The sequence below is a fragment of the Chiloscyllium punctatum genome, chromosome 49 (assembly GCF_047496795.1).
Source record: "Chiloscyllium punctatum isolate Juve2018m chromosome 49, sChiPun1.3, whole genome shotgun sequence".
In the NCBI taxonomy this organism is placed as follows: domain Eukaryota; kingdom Metazoa; phylum Chordata; class Chondrichthyes; order Orectolobiformes; family Hemiscylliidae; genus Chiloscyllium; species Chiloscyllium punctatum.
This window is the reverse complement of record NC_092787.1, coordinates 26,213,481-26,235,736: the sequence shown is the minus strand read 5'-3', so window position 1 is coordinate 26,235,736 and position 22,256 is coordinate 26,213,481. Positions and strand designations below refer to the sequence as shown.

Below are 22,256 nucleotides of genomic sequence, written 5' to 3'. Positions count from 1 at the left end.
ATATATCAATATCAATATCAAGGGTTCGGGTCCATGATTTGAACTGGTTTAGACAGATTTGAATAGATTTGGGGGTACGAAAAATCCCAGATTTAAACACTTGCAGGTTAGTGTCCTAGATCTTTAAATCAAACGTAGGTGAGGCAATCTGTTTACGTTTGGTGATTTCAATAAGGTTGCTTTGTAGTTGATTAAATTAAGAGTGAGAGAAATGGTTCTTAAAATTGCTAAAGAGGTTCTGGGATTTGAATATGATTCCCAGATTTGCCAAGAAGGTTTAGAAGGAAAGAAAAAGGCCATACTTTTAGAATTAGCAAAGAAGTTAGATTTGGGCTTAACCAAGGACAAAAGTAAAGCTGAAATTGTAAGGGAATTACTCAAACACTTAGGTGTGTCAGAGAAACAGACAAGTGCAGTAGAGGTAGAAAAAACTGAAATTACAATTGAGGAAAATGGAGTTAGTAGATAAACAAAGAGGGCAAGAGGGAGGGCAGGAGAAGGTTCTTGGCTGGGCAAAGAGAGAGAAAAAAGGGAGAGAGAGCAGAGAGAGAAAATTTGAACTTGAGAAGTTGCGAGTTAGTCAGCAGTCAAACTAATAGGATGGAGATTAAAAGAGAAGGTAGTGATATATATGAACATGTCAAAACTCTGCCACATTTTGATGAAAAAGATGTTGAAGCTTTCTTTATTTCATTTGAAAAATTGGCTAAGCAGATGGAGTGGTCTGAGGATTTATGGGTAATGTTAGTTCAGACTAAACTGGTAGACAGACCTAGTGAGGTATGTGCCACACTGTAAGATAAGGTATCAAGAGATTATGAAGAGGTTAAACAGTCTATTTTAAGTGCTTATGAATTGGTACCAGAAGCATATAGACAGTGGTACAGAAACACAAAAAAGGAACCAGGTCAGACTAATGTTGAGTTCGAAGGAAATAAATGTAGTCATTTTGATCGATGGGTGCGTGCTTTGAAAATAGATAGGACGTTTGAGGCTCTAAGAGAGACTATTCTGCTGGAGGAGTTTAAAAACTCACTTCCAGAGATGGTAAGAATTCACGTGGAGGAACAGGAAGTGACAAGCGCAGCAGAATTAGCAAATGAGTACACGTTGGTGCATAAGACAAGTTTCCGGCCAGAATTTCGTCCTATGAGAGATAGAAGTTGGGACAAGGGGCGATCCTACACTATTAAACCAAGATTAGAGAGCACTGGTAAGAATTTACCACATAATAAAAAAAAAGACAGCTAAGAGGGTGGACAGGAGTTGAAAGGCCTTGTGTGTTTTCACTAATGGAGTGAAACACAGAACATTAGTGCCAGTGGTTTCAGAAGGGCACTGGGAAAAGATGTTTTCACTGCCAGAAAATGGGACACAAAGACACAGTGCTGGTCGTTAAAGAAAGGTGCTGTGGGAAAAGATGTGGTCAAAGAAGCTAAGCCAGTGACATTACTGAAGGTAGTAGAGGAGACCCCAAGAAGAGCAGAGGAGTTGCAGGACAGTGCACAGGCAAGGACTGGGTATGGAGTTAGTACCTGAACTCCACAAAGAATTTGCCTCCGTGGGTAAAGTTTACTCAGAAAGAACAGGGGGAGAAGGACAAGAAATTATAATTTTGAGAGATACAGGATCTAACCAGTCGCTGATAGTAAGGGATGAGCAAATATGCACTCTCTCTGATCTGTTACCCAAGTGTGGGGTAATTTGTGGAATAGATGGACAAAAATTTAGCGCTGGCAAAAATGAGGATTGCAGATGCTGGAGATCAGAGTCAAGATTAGAGTGGTGCTGGAAAAGCACTGCAGGTCAGGCAGCATCTGAGGAGCAGGAAAATCGATGTTTCAGGCAAAAGCCCTTCATCGGGAATGAAGGCAGGGAGCCTCCAGAGTGGAGATATAAATGGAAAGGGAGTGGGGTGGGGAGAAGGTAGCCAAGAGCACAATGGGTGGATGGGGGTGGGGATGAAGGTGATAGGTCAAAGAGGAGTGTGGAGCGGATAGGTGGGAAGGGAGATTGGCAGGTAGGACAGGTCATGAGTATGGTGCTGAGCTGTAAGGTTGAAACTGGGGTAAGGTGGGGGAAGGGGAAATGAGGAAACTGGTGAAGTCCACATCGACGCCCTGGGGTTGAAGTGTTCCAAGGCGGAAGATGAGGTGTTCTTCCTCCAGGCATCGGGTGGTGAAGGAGTGGCGGATGAGGAGGCCCAGGATCTGCATGTCCTCGGCAGAGTGGAAGGGGGAGTTGAAATGTTCGGTCACGGGGTGGTGCGGTTAATTGGTGCAGGTGTCCCAGAGATGTTCCCTGAAGCGCTCTGCAAGAAAGTGTCCAGTCTCCCTAGTGTAAATTTAGCATTCACCTATGTAAGATCAGATTGGAGTGCCAACTCAAGACTGGGGAAGTTATAATTGACAGTGTCAGCTCCAGAAATTCAGTTTGTTCTTGGGAATGGTTTGGCAGGATCCAAGGTGAGAATGACACCCTTTGTTGTGGAGAAGCCCAAGGAAGACCAAAAAGCTGAGGAGTTAAAACAGATATATCCTGGTATTTTCCCAGATTACGTGGTAACCAGATCCCACTATCATAAGTCACAGCATAAAGGGAAAAGTAAAAAGAGAAAGATGAAGGAGATGAGGTTCAGTTAACGGATACCCTGTTTGACGCAATGGTGCTGGAAAAACCTGAGCAGGGAGAGGGTCAGACAGAAGTGTTTAGTCCTGAAAGGCTAAGAGACTTGCAACAGCAAGACAAGACGATAAAAGATACATATGTGGATATAGAATATTCTGGAGGGTTATTATCTTAAAGATAGAATCCTAAGATGGAAATGGAGACCACGGCAGGTTAGTGCAGAGGAGAAATGGGCCGAAGTGCACCAGATTGTGTTGCCGGTAGCAGACAGGCAGTACGTGTTACGGGTAGCACATGAACTACCTGTAAACGGTCACTTAGGGGCACGAAGGACTCAGGCTAAGGTACAAAAACATTCTTATTGGCCTGGAGTGCACAAGAATGTGGTTAACTTTTGCTGTCTGTGTCATACATGCCAAATGGTAGGTAAGCCACAGGCGGTAATAAAACCAGCACCTTTGTTGCTAATTCCCGCATTTGAAGAACCTTTCACTTGCGTTATAATTGATTGTGTAGGTCCCCTCCCGAGAACTAAAAGTGGGAACCAGTATTTGTTAACCATAATAGATGTGCCTACCAGATTTCCAGAGGCAATTCTATTATGGAGTATCAAGGCAAAAGGGGTAGTAAAGGAGTTACTAGCTTTCTTCACTCAGAGAGTCAGTTGGACCAAGGGTCAAATTATAGTGCTAGGCTGTTTAAGGAGGTTATGGATAGCTTTTGTATACAGTACTTTAAATCCAGTGCGTATCATCCTGAATCCCGGATGAGCCCCCAAACTATTACGACACAGGGTAAACCCTCCTGCTTAATTTAAAACCAGCAACACAGAAAAGATTTATCCCGTGCAGTAATCAGTAAAATTTAAAGTGGCTAAGGACTACTTAAAGTAAAAATTAACAACTTTATTTCTTAAAGTATAATAGAGAATAATTAACTTACAACTATTTACCTGTTACCTTCCCTTCTAGAATACTCGTTCAATAAACCTCCCAATTAAGATTTACAAAACAAGACTTCTCATCTCAAAACCAGACAGCTTTCATTCTTCTACTCTGTTCTTCCTTTGTCTTCTTTTTTTGTTCTTAGGAATTTCTTCATTCTAGATTACTGATCGAAAAGGTACCCTTTTAAGAGAGCAATTTTTCAGGCAGTCTGTTTACATGCTGGGCTTCTCAGTTCTCCTCTCAACTGTTCAATTTTCCCCAGTCTTATACTCCCAAAGCATCAGATTGTGTCATTAGCTTTTGAGATTGTCAATGTACTCAATTCAAACTGGATTGGAATTTGATATTTTTCAGAGTTTAATTTAAACTGATGGTCAAATTCAAAATTGTTTTTGTCTCCAGGCAACAAGCTAATTGAGTTGTTCGACCAAGTGTTACATTGTTGCCTTATTGAGAATACTTGGTGCTGTGTCTGGTAGTTCTGCTGCTTTTAATTCTCTCAAAGTATACCCACATCTTCAAAACGTAAGTCATACGGCTATTTCTGTGCCACACTTTATGGACAAGTAAATTATTCTGTTTAACCTATCTTCAATGCCTATTGGGAAAACTGGCTAATTTTAGTAAAACTGGCTATTTCTTCCCAAGCTTTTTCAACAAGGGAGGGAGCTAAGAATGGTATACCAAGCCTTCTATAGCAGATATGCATGTGCTGGCAGTGGAGTTAGCTGTAGTACACTAGCAAATGCTGAGCCCAATACAAGCATTATTCCGAGGTGCAATGCTGCTTATTCGGCTTTGGGCAGACCTCAATTATAAATTGACAAAGCTGAGGTGTTCAGAGAAGGTTGTGTTAAAACCATAAAGCCATTCGCAAATCCTGAAGATAAATCTCATTATGTGTCCTTACAACAACCACAAAACCATAAATAGCAACTGAGTAACAACCCAGCATTTCACCACCTTTTCTTTCATCACACAGCCAGCACTCTCAAAACACATTCTGCCGTAAGTCACACATGTCTGTATATGTGGGTGCATACAAGATATAGCATGTAAAGGACAGCCAAGTGTTTTCCCCTTTCCATTTAATAAAAGGCTGTTTATTTGTAACTTCTTCTAGTCTCAAGAAGGGTCCACACCAGCAACATTGACTTCTATTCTCTTCATATTTTAATTGAATATTTTCTGTTTTGAACTTACATTATATCTTTGTTTGCATTCTGTTTTGTTTAGAAGTTTCAGCTGCAGCAGAGAATAGCCTGAACAAAGCACTATTTTTGTTAGTAAATAAACTCATGAAAAGCAAACCTATTTTCTATTACTAATTTGTTATTTAATATGCAATCAGAGATTACAAAACCATGCATTGACAGAAAGCTATCAATTTGTATATTTAAATTATTTAAAAATTGAATAAAAAGCCTTAAAATTACCAAAAAAAACCTCATGATTACCAGAACAATTTTGTGTTTTCTTTTTTAAAATTTCAGTGAAAGAAAGTTCAGAGAGTTTAATCCTTCACCAAGCCATTTTAACAAGACCTAAACGAAATACATATTCTAACTGCATTGATGGAATGAAATCTGTAATGATAGATTTTAAGGAATGAATATTACAGCTCACAAAGGAATGGCTTAACTATTCAAAGCTCCATGACGCCAGCAACTGAGTGGGCTTCAGGTTATTTTATACTTCACACACAGAAAACATGTTTTAGGTGCACAACTAAACCTACCATCCGCATCACATATGTACGTAGCATGGAAAAATACTCATAATTCCAACTTCAAACAAAGACACGCCAACTCGAGAAGAGCACCTTGGCTAAAGTTTTCAAACTTTGAAAACTGCTCCACCTGGTTATCCAAGTATGTCATGTTCAATGACCTGAGCACATACTGCAATCAACTTCTAATGGTCATGAAGCAAGCTCTTTCCATTGCAGATCTTCTACACACAAGTATTAATAATGAAAATACCACATTGTAATGCGATCTCATTTGATCATCTTCCCACAAACAATTAAATAATTAATACCTTTTATACCGTGATCTGCAGGAAAGTTCAGCCAAATGGGACTAATTGGATAGCACTTCCATGACCTAGGATATGTATCACTGGCTGAATGGACCCTTTCAGTGCCTTTTGGTTATACAGTCCATGGTTACCTAGTTTCATCGTATCGTTCCTTTAAGAAAGATGTTATTAACCTGCTTCAAGATTATTGAAAACTCACATCTCAGCCTGCAGATTTGTGACTCAGGATTTAAAGTGATTGGCATGTACTGAAGACCTTTACACTAAGTTTTAAATGCTCAGTTCTAACATTTGGCTGGTTTGATGTTAATTCATGGACATTTCTGTTCTTTGGTCCTAGAGCTTTTCCTAAAAAAAGATACAAACTAATAAACCTGAAACAATAATTATTCTGATATGAAAACACTTTGGATATGAACAAAATAGCTCTTTTAAAATGTCGTGAAATGAATAAAAACTGGCAGAGTCCAAAGTAAAATGCTCAAAATTTAATTTACTCTTCACCATACTGATAACGAGTATCAACTCCATTCAACTTTCCAAAATAGCTTCAGCATCTTGTTCAGTTAGCGTGACCAGGAAATGCATAGTATTCTGTACACAGTGGTCTGGTAAATGTCATCCACATATCTTGGAATTGATCCGCTGTTCATTACTTACAAAAAAAAAGTAGTTGTGGGGGGAGCAAGGGAAACAATGTGGTTAAAAGAACACCAGTTAAAGATCTACAGGTTTCTCAAATATTCAAACTGCAGGCATTTAAAACACACTGTTGTGAAAGAGTAATCACAAATATAAAACCTCTTTAATGGTTATTTGCAAAAGAACCACTTGCATTATCTTGCTCATGCTTGTGATTTTAGATTCAGCAAATCTGTTTGTAGTGGAGCATTTACTTTGAGGCAAACGATGGCCTAGAGGTATCATCACTGGATTAGTGGTGCTGGAAGAGCACAGCAGTTCAGGCAGCATCCAATGAGCAGCGAAATCGACGTTTCGGGCAAAAGCCCTTCATCAGGAATAAAGGCAGTGAGCCTGAAGCGTGGAGAGATAAACTAGAGGAGGGTGGGGGTGGGGAGAGAGTAGCATAGAGTACAATGGGTGAGTGGGGGAGGAGATGAAGGTGATAGGTCAAGGAGGAGAGGGTGGAGTGGATAGGTGGAAAAGAAGATAGGCAGGTCGGACAAGTCAAGGAGACAGTAACTGAGCTGGAAGTTTGAAACTAGGATGAGGTGGGGGAAGGGGAAATGAGGAAGCTGTTGAAGTCCACATTGATGCCCTGGGGTTGAAGTGTTCCGAGGCGGAAGATGAGGCGTTCTTCCTCCAGGCGTCTGGTGGTGAGGGAGCGGCGGTGAAGGAGGCCCAGGACCTCCATGTCCTCGGCAGAGTGGGAGGGGGAGTTGAAATGTTGGGCCACGGGGTGGTTTGGTTGATTGGTGCAGGTGTCTCGGAGATGTTCCCTAAAGCGCTCTGCTAGGAGGCGCCCAGTCTCCCCAATGTAGAGGAGACCACATCGGGAGCAACGGATACAATAAATGATATTGGTGGATGTGCAGGTGAAACTTTGATGGATGTGGAAGGCTAGACCTAATAATCTAGACATCCAGGCAGTGTCCTGGTGACCCATGGCAGATGGTAGAATTTGAATTCAACCAAAAAATGTGGAATTAAGAGCCCAATAACCATGAAACCATTACCAATTGTCGGAAAATTTCATCTGGTTCACTAATGTCTTTCAGGGAGGGAAAATCTGCCATCTTTACCTGGTCTGGCCTACATGTGACTCCAAACCCACAGCAATGTACTTGACTCTTATCCGCCCTCTGAACAATTAGGGATGGGCAATAAGTACTGGCCTCACCAACGATGCCCACAACCCATGAATCAATTTTTAAAAAGTGCAATGCGACGAGTAAAGGGTTTTGGACTTGATGGCAATGTACTCAAGATCAGAAAAATCTGGATCATGTATGCAAGCAACTGTTAAATGTGGACACCCTTTACAAAACTGTCAAGACGTCAGCTGGACTCAGCTCAAAGCATTCGCACCTCAAGCACCAACAGTTCATGCTCTTGGAGCGCTGCACTCAGTTCTGGACTACATTTCTTTAAAAAAACAGAAGCAGCAGAGAAATGCAGAAACGTTCATAAAAATGATTTCAAAACACAAGAGGGTTTACCCAGCAGGAAAGGAGCTCTATTCCCCAGATAAGACTACAAAAACCTCATCATGGTCTTTAAAATGATGAAAGATGTGATACGTTATGGCTCAGAAAAGATATTCCAACTTGCGACCAAAAGTTATAAATATTGATTTTAAAACATTTTAAGAATATAAAGAACAAAAGAACTCGGAGCAGGAGTAGGCCGTCTGGCCCTTCGAGCCTGCTCCGCCATTCAATAAGATCATGGCTGATCTGTTCGTGGACTCAGCGTCACTTACCTCACCATAACCCTGAATTCCTTTCTTGTTCAAAAACTTACCTAAGCTTTATAAAACATTCACCGAGGAAGCCTCAACCACTTCACTGGACATAGATTCACAACCCTCTACTCCCCCTCATTGTTTGATGTTATACCGTCTCGTCCTAGTTTCACCCGCCAGTGGAACCATCCTCTCTATTTCTATATTATTTATTCCCTTCATAATTTATATGTTCCTAGAAGATGGAGGCGGCACTGTGGCTCAGTGATTAGCACTGCTGCCTCACAGCACCAGAGACCCAGGTTCAATTCCAACCTTGGGTGACTGTCTGTGTGGAGTTTGCACATTCTATCCTTGTCTGCGTGGGTTTCCTCGCACAATCCAAAGATGTGCAGGTTAGGTGAACTGGCCATGCTAAATTGCCCACGGTATTCAGGGATGTGTAGGTTAGGTGCATTAATCAGCAGTAAATACAACGTAGGGGAATGGGTCTGGGTGAGTTACTCTTCGGAGGGTTGGTGTAGACTTGTTGGGCCGAAGGGCATGTTTCCACACTATAGGGATTCTAATCTAATTCTAAGATACCCCTGTGTTCTTCTAAATTCCAATGAATATAATTCCAGTCTACTCAATCTCTCCTCATACCAACCCTCTCAACTACAGAATCAACCTAGTGAACCTCCTCTGCACCCCTTCTAGTGTTAGTAGATCTTTTCTCAAAGAGACCAAAACTGCATGCAGTACTCCAGGTGTGCTCTCACCTGCACCATATACAGCTACAGCATAACCTCCCTGTTTTTGAACTCAATCCCTTTGAAGGGCAATGAAGGGCAAAATTCCATTTGCTGTCTTAATTATTGTTGTACCTACAGACCAACTTCTGTGATTCATGCACAAGGACACCCAGGTCCCTCTGCACAACAGCTTGCTGCAATTTCTTACCATTCCAGTAACAGTCCTTTTTACTGTTATTCCTACCAAAATTGTAGTCCATCTGCCAGACCTTTGCCTACTCACAAACCATCTCTGTCCCTTTGCGAAGTTTCACAGTCCTCTGCACACTTTGCTCTGCCACTCATCTCAGTGTCATCCACAAATTTTGACACACTACACGTGGTTCCCAACTCTGAATCATCTACAATTGTGGTCCCAACACTGATCCCTGAGGCACACCACTAGTCACTGATCACCAACCAGAAAAGCACATATTTATTCTCGCTCTTAGCTTCCTGTTGGTTAACCAATCCTCTATCCATGCTAATACATTGCCCAGAACGCCTTTCATCTTTAAAATATGCAGTCTTTTGTGAGGCACCTTGCTGAATGCCTTTTGGCAATATAGATACACCACATTACTGGGTCCCCATTGAACACCATGTTCGTAACGTCTTCATAGAATTCCAAAAGATTAGGTAAGCATGACCCACCCTGCTGCGGTCTACCCAGCGGGACAATTTCTATCTGGATGCCTTGCTATTTCATCCTTGATAATAGACTTAAGCATTATTCCCACTACAGACATTAAGCTAACTGGTCTATAATCTTTTGTCTACCACCCTTTTTAAACAGTGGCATCATATTTGCTGCTTTCCAATCTGCTGGAACTACCCCAGAGTCCAGCAAATTTTGGAAAATTACCACAAGTGCATTTGCTATTTCTCCCGCCATCTCTTATTGCCCTGGGATGCATTCCATCAGGGCCAGAAGACTTGTCTATCTTTAGCTCTATTAGCTTGCCCAACACTACTTCTTTCATGGTAATGATTGTTTCCAGGTCCTCAACTACCTTTGTCTCTTTGGCAATTACTGGCAGTTTAATAGTGTTTTCTACTGTGAAAACCGACACAAAATGCCTATTCAATGCCTCAGCCATTCCCTCATATCCCATTACTAAATTCAACTTCTCATCTAAAGGACGAATATTTACTTTGGCCACCCTTTTTTGTTTTATATATTTATAGAAACTTTTGCTGTCTGTCTTTAAATTCTAAGCTAGTTTTTTCTCATAATCTTTCTTACTTTTTTTTATTGCTCTATTTGTGGCTTTCTGTTGACCTTTAAAGCTTTCCCAATTTTCCAGTTTCCCATTGATCTTGGCGACTTTGTATGCCTTTTCTTCCAATTAGATTGCCTCCCTTATTTCCTGAGACATCCATGGCAAATTACCCCATTTTCTACCGTCCTTCCTTTGCACTAGCATATACTTTTGCTGAGCACTTTGAAATATTGCTCTGAACGTATCTAATAAATCTAATCAACAATTCAGGAGAAATTTCCTGACCAAAGAGACGTGAGAATGTCAGGCGCTAGCACAGAGTAACGAGGTGAATAGGATAGATGTATTTTGTGAAAAACTAGATAAACACAAGGGAGAAAGGAAGAAAAGATTGATGGTTAGGGTCAGATGAGGAGAACAGGAGCAGGCATGAGTGTAGTATGATTCAGCATGGATCTGTTAAGCAAAATGGCCTGTTTCAGTAGTGTAGATTTTATATTGTGGTACAGAAGTTGAGTATACAATCTAGTCTGGAATTTCAATGCAAGTGCTTAAAGAAGAACCTGGAAGTGACAGTATTCAAAGGCAGTTCTATATGGTGATGAAAACAGTCTGAGGAACTAGAGGACCTCTCTCTTTATATGAAAATAAAATTGTGAGGAGACATTTGTCAAAGAATGACAAAAATAAACAATGTTTCTTTTTAAATCCAAAAGTAAAACAGAAGTAATTTGTGAAATTTTCACATTAGTAACTGTTTCATATTTGCAACAGCTGATATAAAGATGTTGTTTTGATTAGCCACTCCTACAAAGGATTCACATAATCAGTTGACAGAAATTACTCATACTGAAGCAATCTGAACCAATAACGCTGTATAACACGTTAGCTTGAAGAACGACAAACCTAATGGAAACCACCCACAAAAGTGAACAAAGTTAGGGGTGCAATAATGATACGACACATTTGCCATGATTCTGGTTTCATGCTCAAATGAATTTGGAAAACTGAGGCAGGAAAATTGGGAGTATCCTTGTTGTTTGGTATGCTTTCCTTTATTGATCACAGTATTGAGTCTTGGAGTTGGAAAGTCATGTTGTCGCTGTACAGGACTTTGCTAAGGACATTTTTGGAATATTACATTCAATTCTGGTCTTCTTCCTATCGGAAGAATGTTGTGAAACTTGAAAGAGTTCAGAAAAGATTTACAAGGATGTTGCCAGGGTTGCAGGATTTGAGCTATAGGGAGAGGTTGAAAAGGCTGGGGCTGTTTTCTCTGGTGTGTTGGAGGCTGAGGGGTGACCTTAAAAGGTTTATAAAATCATGAGGGGAATGGATAGGATAAATAGACAAGAATCTTTTCCCCAAGATAGGAGAGTTCAAAACATGAGGGCACAGGTTTAGGGTGAGAGGGGAGAGATATAAAAGGAACCTAAGGGGCAATTTTTGCACACAGAGAGAGTGGTGCGTGTATGGAATGAACTGCCAGACGAAGTGGTGGAGGCTGGATGGTATATGAATAGGAAGGGTTTGGAGGGATATGGGCCAAGTGCTGGCAAATGGAACTAGATTAGGTTAGGATATCTGGCTGGCATGGACGAGCTGGACCAAAGTGTCTGTTTCAGTGCTGTACATCTCTATGACTCTATTCACATTCTGCAAACTCTCAGTATTATAGGGTAAGAGACATTTACTGGAAATCTGGCACATGGTTTTCATTTGATTCAACAGAAGACACAAGGGAACAGAGCCCTTTTTCCACCATTAACATTATCTGTGCAGGTCCTGTCAGGAGGTATTTTTTGAATTAGGTTATGTCTCTGTTGGGTCTTGTGAAATGACGTTTTCTCAGCAAATTCTGTTGTGGGCATTTGAAGTTGTAGTTACAGCAGAAACTGACATACCAGGTGCTTAGTTATATCGTAGACAACAGGCACTTGACTTAAGTTGGACACTTTGGCAGATCGGACCCAGTTTCATTCTGCATCAGGACCCGTGGCAAATTTGATAAGGAATTAAATTTTATTAGACTTTTTTTCTTTTGATCCAGAAATTGTGGGAGGGAAGTATCCATCCAGATATTAAAAGCCAACCCTTTTTATAAGTGAAAAACTTTCAAACAAAGGATAATTATCTTGGGGACAATTATCTTAAGCTGGGTTCACAAGTCTCAGTGCAGGCACACAGCAAGCTAATTAACACCATACAAGACAAAGCGGCTGTTCATCATTGAGCATGCTGGCTGGCCAAAGTCAAAAAAAAGTAAGTGTTTATTGTGGGGTGGGGGAAAGAAAGGCAAGAAACTTAAATTGAATCATGGCACTAAAGGATGAACATTTTGAAGTTTTGATGGATTACCTTTGCTCATCAGTTTAGTATTTATTAAACATTTCCCAGCAGACAGCACATGGTCAATGTATCGTCCACAATAAAATGCTTGTGGAAGGACAGGGCTGAATGAACTGAAAAAGATTTTCTCTGCCAATACTTTACTATTTTCAGGACTAAAACTAAAACTTGCACTTTTACTAACGGAAGTGTAAGCCAAAATGTAGTTCTCACTGTTTCTTATCAACAAGTGTTATGCTCAGGGCCAGAGTTCTGTGGTCCTGTTGTACTAAGGACATACCAGAATGGAACATCGTATACTAACCCTGCTTCCGTTGATAATACTGTGAAAGGGACACCAGAAAAAAAAACTAATTTGTATCTGTCAGGATACTAGAAATCGAGCCAAACGCCCAAATCTGGGATTTGACTCAAGAAACCAGCTGCTATTTCACCTTTTTGGAACTACATTTGTTTTTTAAAAAAGCAAGCATTTTTCAGACAAGCCTCGACACTCAAAAACACCTGATACTGGATCATATTAAATCAACTTTGCAACACCATGCATTTTACGAAACAGCATTCAAAACAGCAAAATGCCTCAATTGGATATCAGCGCTCATCCTATTCTGACCTCATATGTAATCCAATTCAAATAGCAATCTAATTAAGTCCCACTGTTTCACTCTTTCACCATATCCCAAAACTTTTCCCCTTTCAAGTATCTATCTGACTACCTTTTAAAAGCTACTACTGAGTCTGTCACATCTATCATGGTCTTAGGCAATGCATTACTCGTTCACTGTGCAAGAAACATTGTACCATGTTGCCTCGGATTCTTTGTCAAACTGGTAATCCAGAAGTTCTGAAGAAGGGTCACTCAACCCAAAACGTTAACTTGGATTTCTTTCTACAGATGCTGCCAGGCTTGCTAAACTTTTCTAGCAATTTATGTTTTTGTTTCTAGTAATCCACCCTTTCGCCAGTGAAAATAGAGTGAATAAAAATAACCTATCTAAACATCCATTTGGCCTTCCCCGCTCATAGCAGAACAACCCCTGCTTCTCCAGTCTCTCATAACTGGAAAATGAGGATTACTTACAGCATCCAGAGCTAGGAAAAGACTATCAAGTGGATATAACATGAGCATAATTATGAGGTGACAAAGTTAATAGTCATAGAGCTGTATACCGTAGAAACAGATACTTCAGTCCAACTCATCCATGCCAACCAAATATTCAAAATTAATCTAGTCCCATTTGCCAGCACTTGTCCCATATCCCTCTGAACCCTTCCTATTCATATACCCATCCAGGTGCCTTTTAAAATGTTGTAGTTGTACCAGCCTCCATTACTTCCTCTGGCATCTCATTCCATACACGCACCACCTTTTGTGAGAAAAAGTTGCCCCTGAGGTCCCTTTTATATATTTCCCCTCTCCTCCTAAACTAGGGGAAAAAACAGCCTCATTTATCATTCCACCCTGGAGGGTCCCTGCCTCCATTCCTGATGAAGGGCTTTTGCCAAAAACATTGATTTACCTGCTCCTCAGATGCTGCCTGACCTGCTGTGCTTTTCCACTCTGATCTAAACTTTGGTTTCCAGCATCTGCAATCCTCACTTTTGCCAGGGAAAAAACCTTGTCTATTTACCCTTTTAATGCTCATGATGTAGACTGTTAGCACCTTAAATGTGAACAGAGGAATTTAAGGAAAAAAAAAGACACAATGTTCACTCCAGGATTTGAGCACAAAAATCAAGACTGACTTTCTAGTGCAACACTGAAGGAGCACTGCAGTGTCAGAGATGCTGTCTTTCAGATGAGACATTTAATGAATGTATCAGCCAAGTTGGGTGAAGGAAGTGCTTTTTTAAAAAAGTACCAGGGAATTTATTTAATGTTTAGATAATACTTATCCCTTAAACGTCATCCTAGAAAAGCAGATTATCTGGTCATTATCACATTGCTGTTTGTGGGAATGCACCATATGCAAATTAGTTGCTGCGATTCCTGCATGGTAATAGTGATCCTAATTAAATGTTCTGTTGGTTGCAAAAGCTTTGAGGCAGCCAATGGATAAGAAAAGCACTATATAAATGCAATTTTTAAAGCCAAATTGCAAAATCTACTTTGTGATGTTTCATTTTTCAGCTGTTCAATATTAGTTGAGAGTTGAGGGACAACCAAAGTAACTGAACACTTTAGACATTGATTGCCACTGGGACCCTTGGAGGTGTTGGATAGAATATTCCCAATTTCAGGATGAGCTCGAGTGCTAACTCCAAATGACATTCCGTTACAAAGAATTACTTTCTCTCCCCACCACAACAGCCAGTTTTCTTTCACTTTTATCTTTTTTTTTTAAAATAGAAGACATAAAATTTGGGCATAAGTAACACACTTCTTTCATGCCAGCTATTTGATTTTTAAACAATTTATAGAGATTACATCACCATTCAGCAGGAGAAGTGTATAATTGTTCTAATTTAAATTTGCACAATGAAAGCACTGCACACAATCACCTGCCCACAGGACACATTGAAAGAAATTTTACACAATCAAAAGTGTGCTAATAGAAACAGTTTCAAGAAAACCATTGTAAGTAATGCAACTGGAATATTACGAAGCCACCACATGGTCTACAAACACTTATAATAAGGATAGTCAGAAAACTGTACATTTTGCCTCACATTTATATTACATACTAGCAATACTTCAATGTTGAATTTTAACTTTGTAAACCGATTTGACAATTTTGGAAGTTAAAGAAGCACTGTCACCTTTTTCTATCACTGTTAATCAGTTTCCTTTTGTTAACTTCAGTTTATCAGCAAAAATCACAGTCCACATTATATGCATCATATAGTTGTCACTTGCAGTAGTGTGACTTTGGTAGAAGAAATGAATGTTTAAGTTCATAGAGGGGATGCCAATGAAGTGGGCTGCTCTATCCTGATTGTCCCAATGGGGCAAACAGCAGAAAACCAACCTGATAATAAAAAAAAGTGCTGGAGCACTCAGGTCTGACAGCATCAGCTGACAGGAAAAAAAGGAGTAAGTGTTTTGAGTCTAATATGACTCTTCTTAAGTCCATTTCTGAAGTAGTTATTTGGACACAAAACATTAACTGTTTCTCTATCCAAAGATGCTGCCAGGCTGGAGTTTTTCCAGCATTTTGTTCTTTTAAAAATGTCCAGATTTTCACCACCCGCAGTATCTGCTTTTAAGTTGGTTAAACTATAGCAATAATCAGTGCATGCAAGAGTTTTTAAACTCTTGCCGTTTTGTACCCTAGCTACTTCAGTTGCAGTGAATGGGATGTGTTCTTCCTGTGTCTCCAGAATAACAATATTTACATGCTTTAACATACCAGATAATCTGCAAAAAAGACTTTCACTGCCAATGTGATATACAGCCCTGGTGGTAATTTTATTCATTCACGAGAGTGTTGCTAACATGGCCATTATTTATTATCCATCCTCACTAGCCAAACTGGTTAAAAACAACAGATATACTTCCCTAAAGGATATTTGTAAACCAGATGAATTTTTACATTAGAAAGAATTGTGAAGGCAGCGTTTGGTATGCTTTCCTTTATTGGTCAGAGTATGGAGTACAGGAGTTAGGAGGTCATGTTGTAGCTGTACAGAACATTGGTTAGGCCACTTTTGGAATATTGTGTGCAATTCTGGTCTCCTTCCTATTGGAAAGACGTTGTGAAACTTAAAGGATTCAGAAAAGATTTACAAGGATGTTGCCAGGGTTGGAGGGCTTGAACTAGAAGGAGAGGCTGAACAGACTGGGACTGCTTTCCCTGGAGCATCGGAGGCTGGGGGGTGACCTTATAGAGGTTTATAAAATCATGAGGGGCATGAATAGGATAAATAGACAAAGTTTTTTTTTCCTTGGGGTGGGGGTGTCCAAATCTAGAGGGCATAGGTTTAGGGTGAGAGGAGCAAGATATAAAAGAGACCTAAGGGGCAACTTTTTCACACAGAGGGTGGTACGTGTATAGAATGAGCTACCAGAGGAAGTGGTAGAGGCTAATACAATTGAACATTTAGAAGGCAGCTGGATGGGTATATGAAGAGGAAGGGTTTGGAGGGATATGGACCAGGTGCTGGCAGATAGGACTACATTGGGTTGGGATATCTGGTCGACATGGACAGGTTGGACCAAAGGGTTTCCATGCTGTACATCTCTATGTCTCTATGGTAATTCATGGACATCATTACTGATATGATCACTTCTTCAATTCCAGATTTAGTCAATTAAGTAATTTAAAATATTCCTCAGACGCCATGGTGGCTTGGTAGTAGGATTTGAACATAGGGCTCCAATTCATTAACCGCTGGATTACAATTTGAATAATATAACGCAATTGTTACCATAAGTTATTACATTTTCTCTCAGTCAGCAATTCAGACAAAAACATAGGCTCACAGATGGTACTGAGTACTGCACTGTTGGAGGTGCGGTCTTCTGGGTGAGCTATTAATCAATGAGATGTAAAAGAACACATATCACTGTTCTGAAGAAGGGCAGCAAAGTTCTCCTGTGTGACCTGGTCAACATTATGCCCTCAACTAAAATCATTAAATAGAAAGAACACAGATAACACAGTAAGAATCTGGCCATTGTCACATTGCTGTAGTACACCACAAATAGCAGACAGATTGACTGTCATATTTAATCCATGTCTAACACAGATGTGTTCAGAATCTTCCAGTCATCCATGTGGTCGTCAATGTTTCAAATCCATCTGGAAAGTAGATTCAAAGTCACCAGCAAGGAACCAGTCCTAACTGCTGTGCATCATTAAATATGCTCATTCCGGAATGCCCAGCTAACTAAGGTGTTTGAGTAATCCAAGAGTAGCAGGTGAGGGGTGACCTGATTGAGGTATTTAACATTATGAAAGCAATCGATAGGGGACACAGAGACGACATTGCCACTTGTGACATCTCGGCGATAAATGTACAACAGCCACACATAAATTTGATGGAAAATTAAAAAGAAACCTCTTCATCGAGAGAACAGTTAGAACGTAGAACTCACTGTTGCACAGAAAGTTTAGATGCATTTAAGTTGTAGTAAGAAAAGTGCATATACGAGAAAGGAACACAAGAATGTGCGATAGTGTGAGTGGAAGTAGGATGGACGTAGACTATTGTGGAGCATAAACACCAGCATTGGTATATTGAATTGAATTACCTTGAATTACCTTGCAGTAGATTGGATGTAATTTGATGCACTGATTACTCTAAGTGAAAATCATGGTTCAACTCCCTTGGTGAAAAACACAAGTGACTAAATTAAAGAGTTCCTTTCCATGTTTTCAAATTATACAAAGAGGATGTACTTTTTCTCCTGAAAGTACTCTCTCTAGATTCAGCTTCACTGTTTCTTGAATATGCCATTTCCTCTATATGCACCTGTATCTCAAAAACAATGCTATTCACTGATGGACCTCTCAGAATGCTTCTCTATAATGTTTTGAAATAACTGTGCAATTGAAAATTCTCTAACAGCAGTGAGTAAAGAATTTCACGTACACTGAACTCAAACCTGGCGACTGAAGTACCTTAGCTGTTCCACTCATCCAATAAACTGCAGCAGCAACAGGCTTAGAAATACAATAGCGTTTTTAAAACGAACAGCCACCACAGTAGTTACAATCAATGGCACAAGTTAACAATTTTCAAAAGAAAAGTGGATGAAATCATATGTAGTGGTCACCAAAAACATCAAACAGAGATCACAAAATTCTAGTAAAAACCTAGAACATATGTTCTATGTTGATCATTTCCATTTCTGGCATATAACCCTGATCCCCTTTCTTATATTTTGGATTGGTTGATTTTACTAGCCTGGAATGTTTATACTTTGCTTGACAAAGTGGATGGTTGCCATCAACAAGCAAGTGCATCCAATTATCAGATATCTCCTTACCGTGCTCCACAAACACATTGAAATGCTGAGCTCCATGTTTGGCTGCCTCTCGCTTCCCCCCTTTGATAAAGTGCAGCGCAGGCAGTGTCGGCCTTCTTTGGTCCGCAAGAACTTTGCCTGGTTGTTGCCCCATAAATTAATCCACTCCAGGTCCAAACAATAATTAAAAAAGTACAAAAAATATATACTCTTTTACAAGTGATGGGTAAGAGGAGGAGGAGGAAGGGGTGAGAAGAGAGAGTGTCCACAAAAGGAGACACCCTGGCGTCGGGAGGAAATGTGAAAAGGGGGGACACAAAGTTAGAAATCAGAGAAGGGGGTTAAGGGGGTTCATAAGCTGGGGAGCAGAGAAGGATCACGAAGGGGGACACAGGTGAGGAGCCAAGGAAAAGAACATATAGAGGGAGGGGTAACTGACTAGGGGTCAGAGAAGATGGGTCAAAACCTCGAGCAAGAAAGGAAAGGGGGTGGAAGGCACAGAAAGGGGTGTCTCAGTTTGGGGCAAACAGGGTTTAAAGGCTGGGGTCAGCTAGGGGTTGGGGGGTCAAAGTTCCCAGCTCTGGGGGCGTGGGGGGAGGGGATGACCCTCCGGCTTCCCTCACGGGGCGCTGTTTCGGGACAAGTCCGTTCCCGTCAAACCCCCCTCACTCATATTTTTCTTCACTTTCCCCCCCACCCGCCCTCACCCCACCGGGGGATGTGTTGGGTGGGCGGGGACACACAGGAGGCCGAAGCTAGAAGCCGCCGCCGCTCCGTCGCTCCCGCTCTCCCTTAGCCGGAGGCGCCCGCCATGTTCGGGGCAAACGGAATGAGGCCACGCACCGTGCGTCTGACGTCAGAGCGTTGGGCCAGGACGGCGGGGCAACAGAAGGCATCGGGTGGGAGGGGGAGGGATGATGTGGGGGAGGGGAGGGAGAGGGAGAGGGAGAGGGAGAGGGGGGGAGGGGAGGGAGAGGGAGAGGGGGGGAGGGAGGGAGAGGGAGAGGGGGGGGAGGGGAGGGAGAGGGAGGGGAGGGGGATGGGAGGGAGAGGGAGGGGGGGGGAGGAGGGGAGGGGAGGGGGATGGGAGGGAGAGGGAGGGGAGGGGGATGGAGGGGGAGGGGGAGGGGGAGGAGGGGGAGGGGAGGGGGAGGGGAGGGGGAGGAAGGGGGGGGAGGAGGAAGGGGGGGGAGGAGGGGGGGGGGGGGGGGAGGGAGGGGGGGGAGGAGGAAGGGGGGGGAGGGAGGGGGGGGAGGAGGAAGGGGGGGGAGGGGGGAGGGGGAGGAGGAAGGGGGGGACGGAGGGGGGAGGGGGAGGAAGGGGGGGGGGAGGGGGGGGAGGGAGGGAGGGGGGGGGAAGGGGGGGGAGGGGGGGGGAGGGAGGTGGGGGAGGAGGAAGGGGGGGGGGGGGGAGGGGGAGGGAGGGGGGGGAGGGGTGGGGGAGGAGGAAGGGGGGGGGGGGGGAGGGGGGGGGGGGAGGGGGGGGGGGGAGGGGGAGGGGGGGGGGAGGGGGGGGAGGGGGGAGGGGGGAGGGGGGGGAGGGGGGGGGGAGGGGAGGGGGAGGGGGGGGGGAGGGGGAGGGGGGGGGGAGGGGGGGGAGGGGGGGGGGGGGGGAGGGGGAGGGGGGGGGGGGGGGGGGGAGGGGGGAGGGGGGGGGGGGGGGGGGAGGGGGGAGGGGGGGGAGGGGGAGGGGGGGGGGAGGGGGGGGGAGGGGGAGGGGGGGGGGGAGGGGGAGGGGGGGGGGAGGGGGAGGGGGGAGGGGGGGGGGAGGGGGGAGGGGGGGGGAGGGGGGGGAGGGGGGAGGGGAGGGGGGGGGGAGGGGAGGGGGGGGAGAGAGGAGGGGGGGGGAGGGGAGGGGGGGGGGAGGGGAGGGGGGGGAGGGAGGGGGGAGGGGGGGGGGAGAGGAGGGGGGAGGGGAGGGGGGGGGGAGGGGAGGGGGGGGAGGGGGGGGGAGGGAGGGGAGGGAGGGGGGAGGAGGGGGGGGAGGGGGGAGGGGGAGGGGGGGGGGAGGGGGGGAGGGGGGGGGGAGGGGGGGGGGGAGGGGGGGAGGGGGAGGGGGGAGGGGGAGGAGGGGGGAGGGGGGGAGGGGGGGGGGGGGGAGGGGGGGGGGGGGGGGGGGGGGGGGGGGGGGGGGGGGGGGGGGAGGGGGGGGGGAGGGGGGGGGGGGGGAGGGGGGGGGGGGGAGGGGGGGGGGGGGGGGGGGGGGGGGGGGGGGGGGGGGGGGGGAGGGGGGGGGGGAGGGGGGGGGGGGGGGGAGGGGGGGGGGGAGGGGGGGGGGGGGGAGGGGGGGGGAGGGGGGGGGGGGGGGGGGGGGGAGGGGGGGGGGGGGGGGGGGGGAGGGGGGGGGAGGGGGGGGGGGGGGGGGGGGGGGGGGGGGGGGGGGGGGGAGGGGGGGGGGGGGGGGAGGGGGGGGGGGGGAGAGGAGGGGAGGGGGAAGGGAGGGGAGGGGGGAAGGAGGGGAGGGGGGGAGGGGGGAGGGGGGAAGGAGGGGCGGGGGAGGGGAGGGGAGGGGAGGGCGGAGAGGGGGGGAGGGGAAGGGGGGGAGGGGAGGGGAGGGGGGAAAGGCGGAGAGGTAGGGGAGGGGAGGGGGGAAAGGCGGGGAGGGGAGGGAGGAGGCGAGGGGGGAAAGGCGGGGAGGGGAGGGAGGAGGGGAGGGGGGAAAGGCGGGGGAGGGGAGGGAGGGGGGGAGGGGGAAAGGCGGGGAGGGGAGGGAGATGGGGAGGGGGGAAAGGCGGGGAGGGGAGGGAGATGGGGAGGGGGGAAAGGCGGGGAGGGGAGGGAGGGGGGAGGGGGGAAAGTCGGGGAGGGGAGGGGACAGGGGAAGGCGGGGAGGGGAGTGGGGGGGAGGGGAGGGGGGAAAGGGGGAGAGCGGAGGAGGAAGGGAGGGGAGGGGGGAAAGGTGGGGAGGGGGATAAGGCCGGGGGTGAGGGGTGAAAGGCAGGGAGGGGGGAAAGGTGGGGAGAGGGGAAAGGCGGGGGGAGAGGAAAGGCGGGGGGAGGGGGGAAAGGCGGGGAGGGGAGGGGGGAAAGGCAGGGAGGGGAGGGCAGGGGGGTAGAGCAGAGGGGGAAGGGCAGAGGGTGGGGAGTGGGGAAAGGCGGGGATGGGGAAGGTGGGGAGGGGGAAGGTGGGAGGGGAGGGGGAAGGTGGGGAGGGGAGGGGAGGAGGAAAGGTGGGGAGGCGAGGGGGGAAAGGCGGGGGGAGGGGGGAAAGGCGGGGGGGAGGGCGGAAAGGCGGGGAGGGGAGGGGAGGAGGGAAAGGCAGGGAGGGGAGGGGAGGGGGAACGGCGGAGAGGGGAGGGGAGGGCAGGGGTGTAGAGCAGAGGGGGGAATGGCAGAGGGTGGAAGGGAAGAAGGGGAGGGGGAAGGGGGAAGTGGGGGACGAGGGAAGGGGGAGGGGGAGGGAAAGGTGGGGAGGGGAGGGGGGAAAGGCGGGGAGGGGAGAAGGGAGGGGGGGAGGGGAGAAGGGAGGGGAGGGGGGAAAGGCGGGGAGGGGAGGGGGGAAAGGCGGGGAGGGGAGAAAGGCGGGGAGGGGAGGGAGAAAGGCGGGGAGGGGAGGGGAGAAAGGCGGGGAGGGGAGGGGGGAAAGGCGGGGAGGGGAGGGGGGAAAGGCGGGGAGGGGAGGGGGGAAAGGCGGGGAGGGGAGGGGGAAGGGCGGGGAGGGGGCAAGGCGGGGAGGGGTGAAAGGTGGGGAGGGGATGGGGAAAGGCGGGGAGGGGAGGGGAGGGGGGGAAAGGCGGCGGGGAGGTGGGGAAGGGCAGTGGGGGGGAAGGGCAGAGAGGGGGGAAAGGCAGGGAGGACGTAAAGGTGGGGAGGGGGGAAGGGCAGAGGAGGGGGAAGGGCAGAGGAGGGGGAAGGGAGGAGGCAGAGGGGGGAAGGGGGGACAGGGAAGGGGGAGGGGGAAGGGCAGAGAAGGGGGGAGGGCAGAGGGGGGAAGGGGGGACAGGGAAGGGGGAGGGGAGAAG

At 46.2% G+C, this 22,256-nt stretch overlaps 1 protein-coding gene across 1 annotated transcript in view; it reads right to left on the bottom strand.

The window, feature by feature from the left end:
* The window catches only part of abl1 (c-abl oncogene 1, non-receptor tyrosine kinase), a 187,400-nt gene extending 168,290 nt beyond the window's left edge, over positions 1 to 19,110 (bottom strand). Inside the window, exon 1 of the mRNA XM_072565964.1 lies at positions 18,318 to 19,110. Within this exon, the coding sequence (XP_072422065.1) occupies positions 18,318 to 18,450 (133 nt within the window). The 5' untranslated portion in view covers positions 18,451 to 19,110. The remainder of the gene's footprint in view (positions 1 to 18,317) is intronic.
* Positions 19,111 to 22,256: the final 3,146 nt, after the last annotated feature.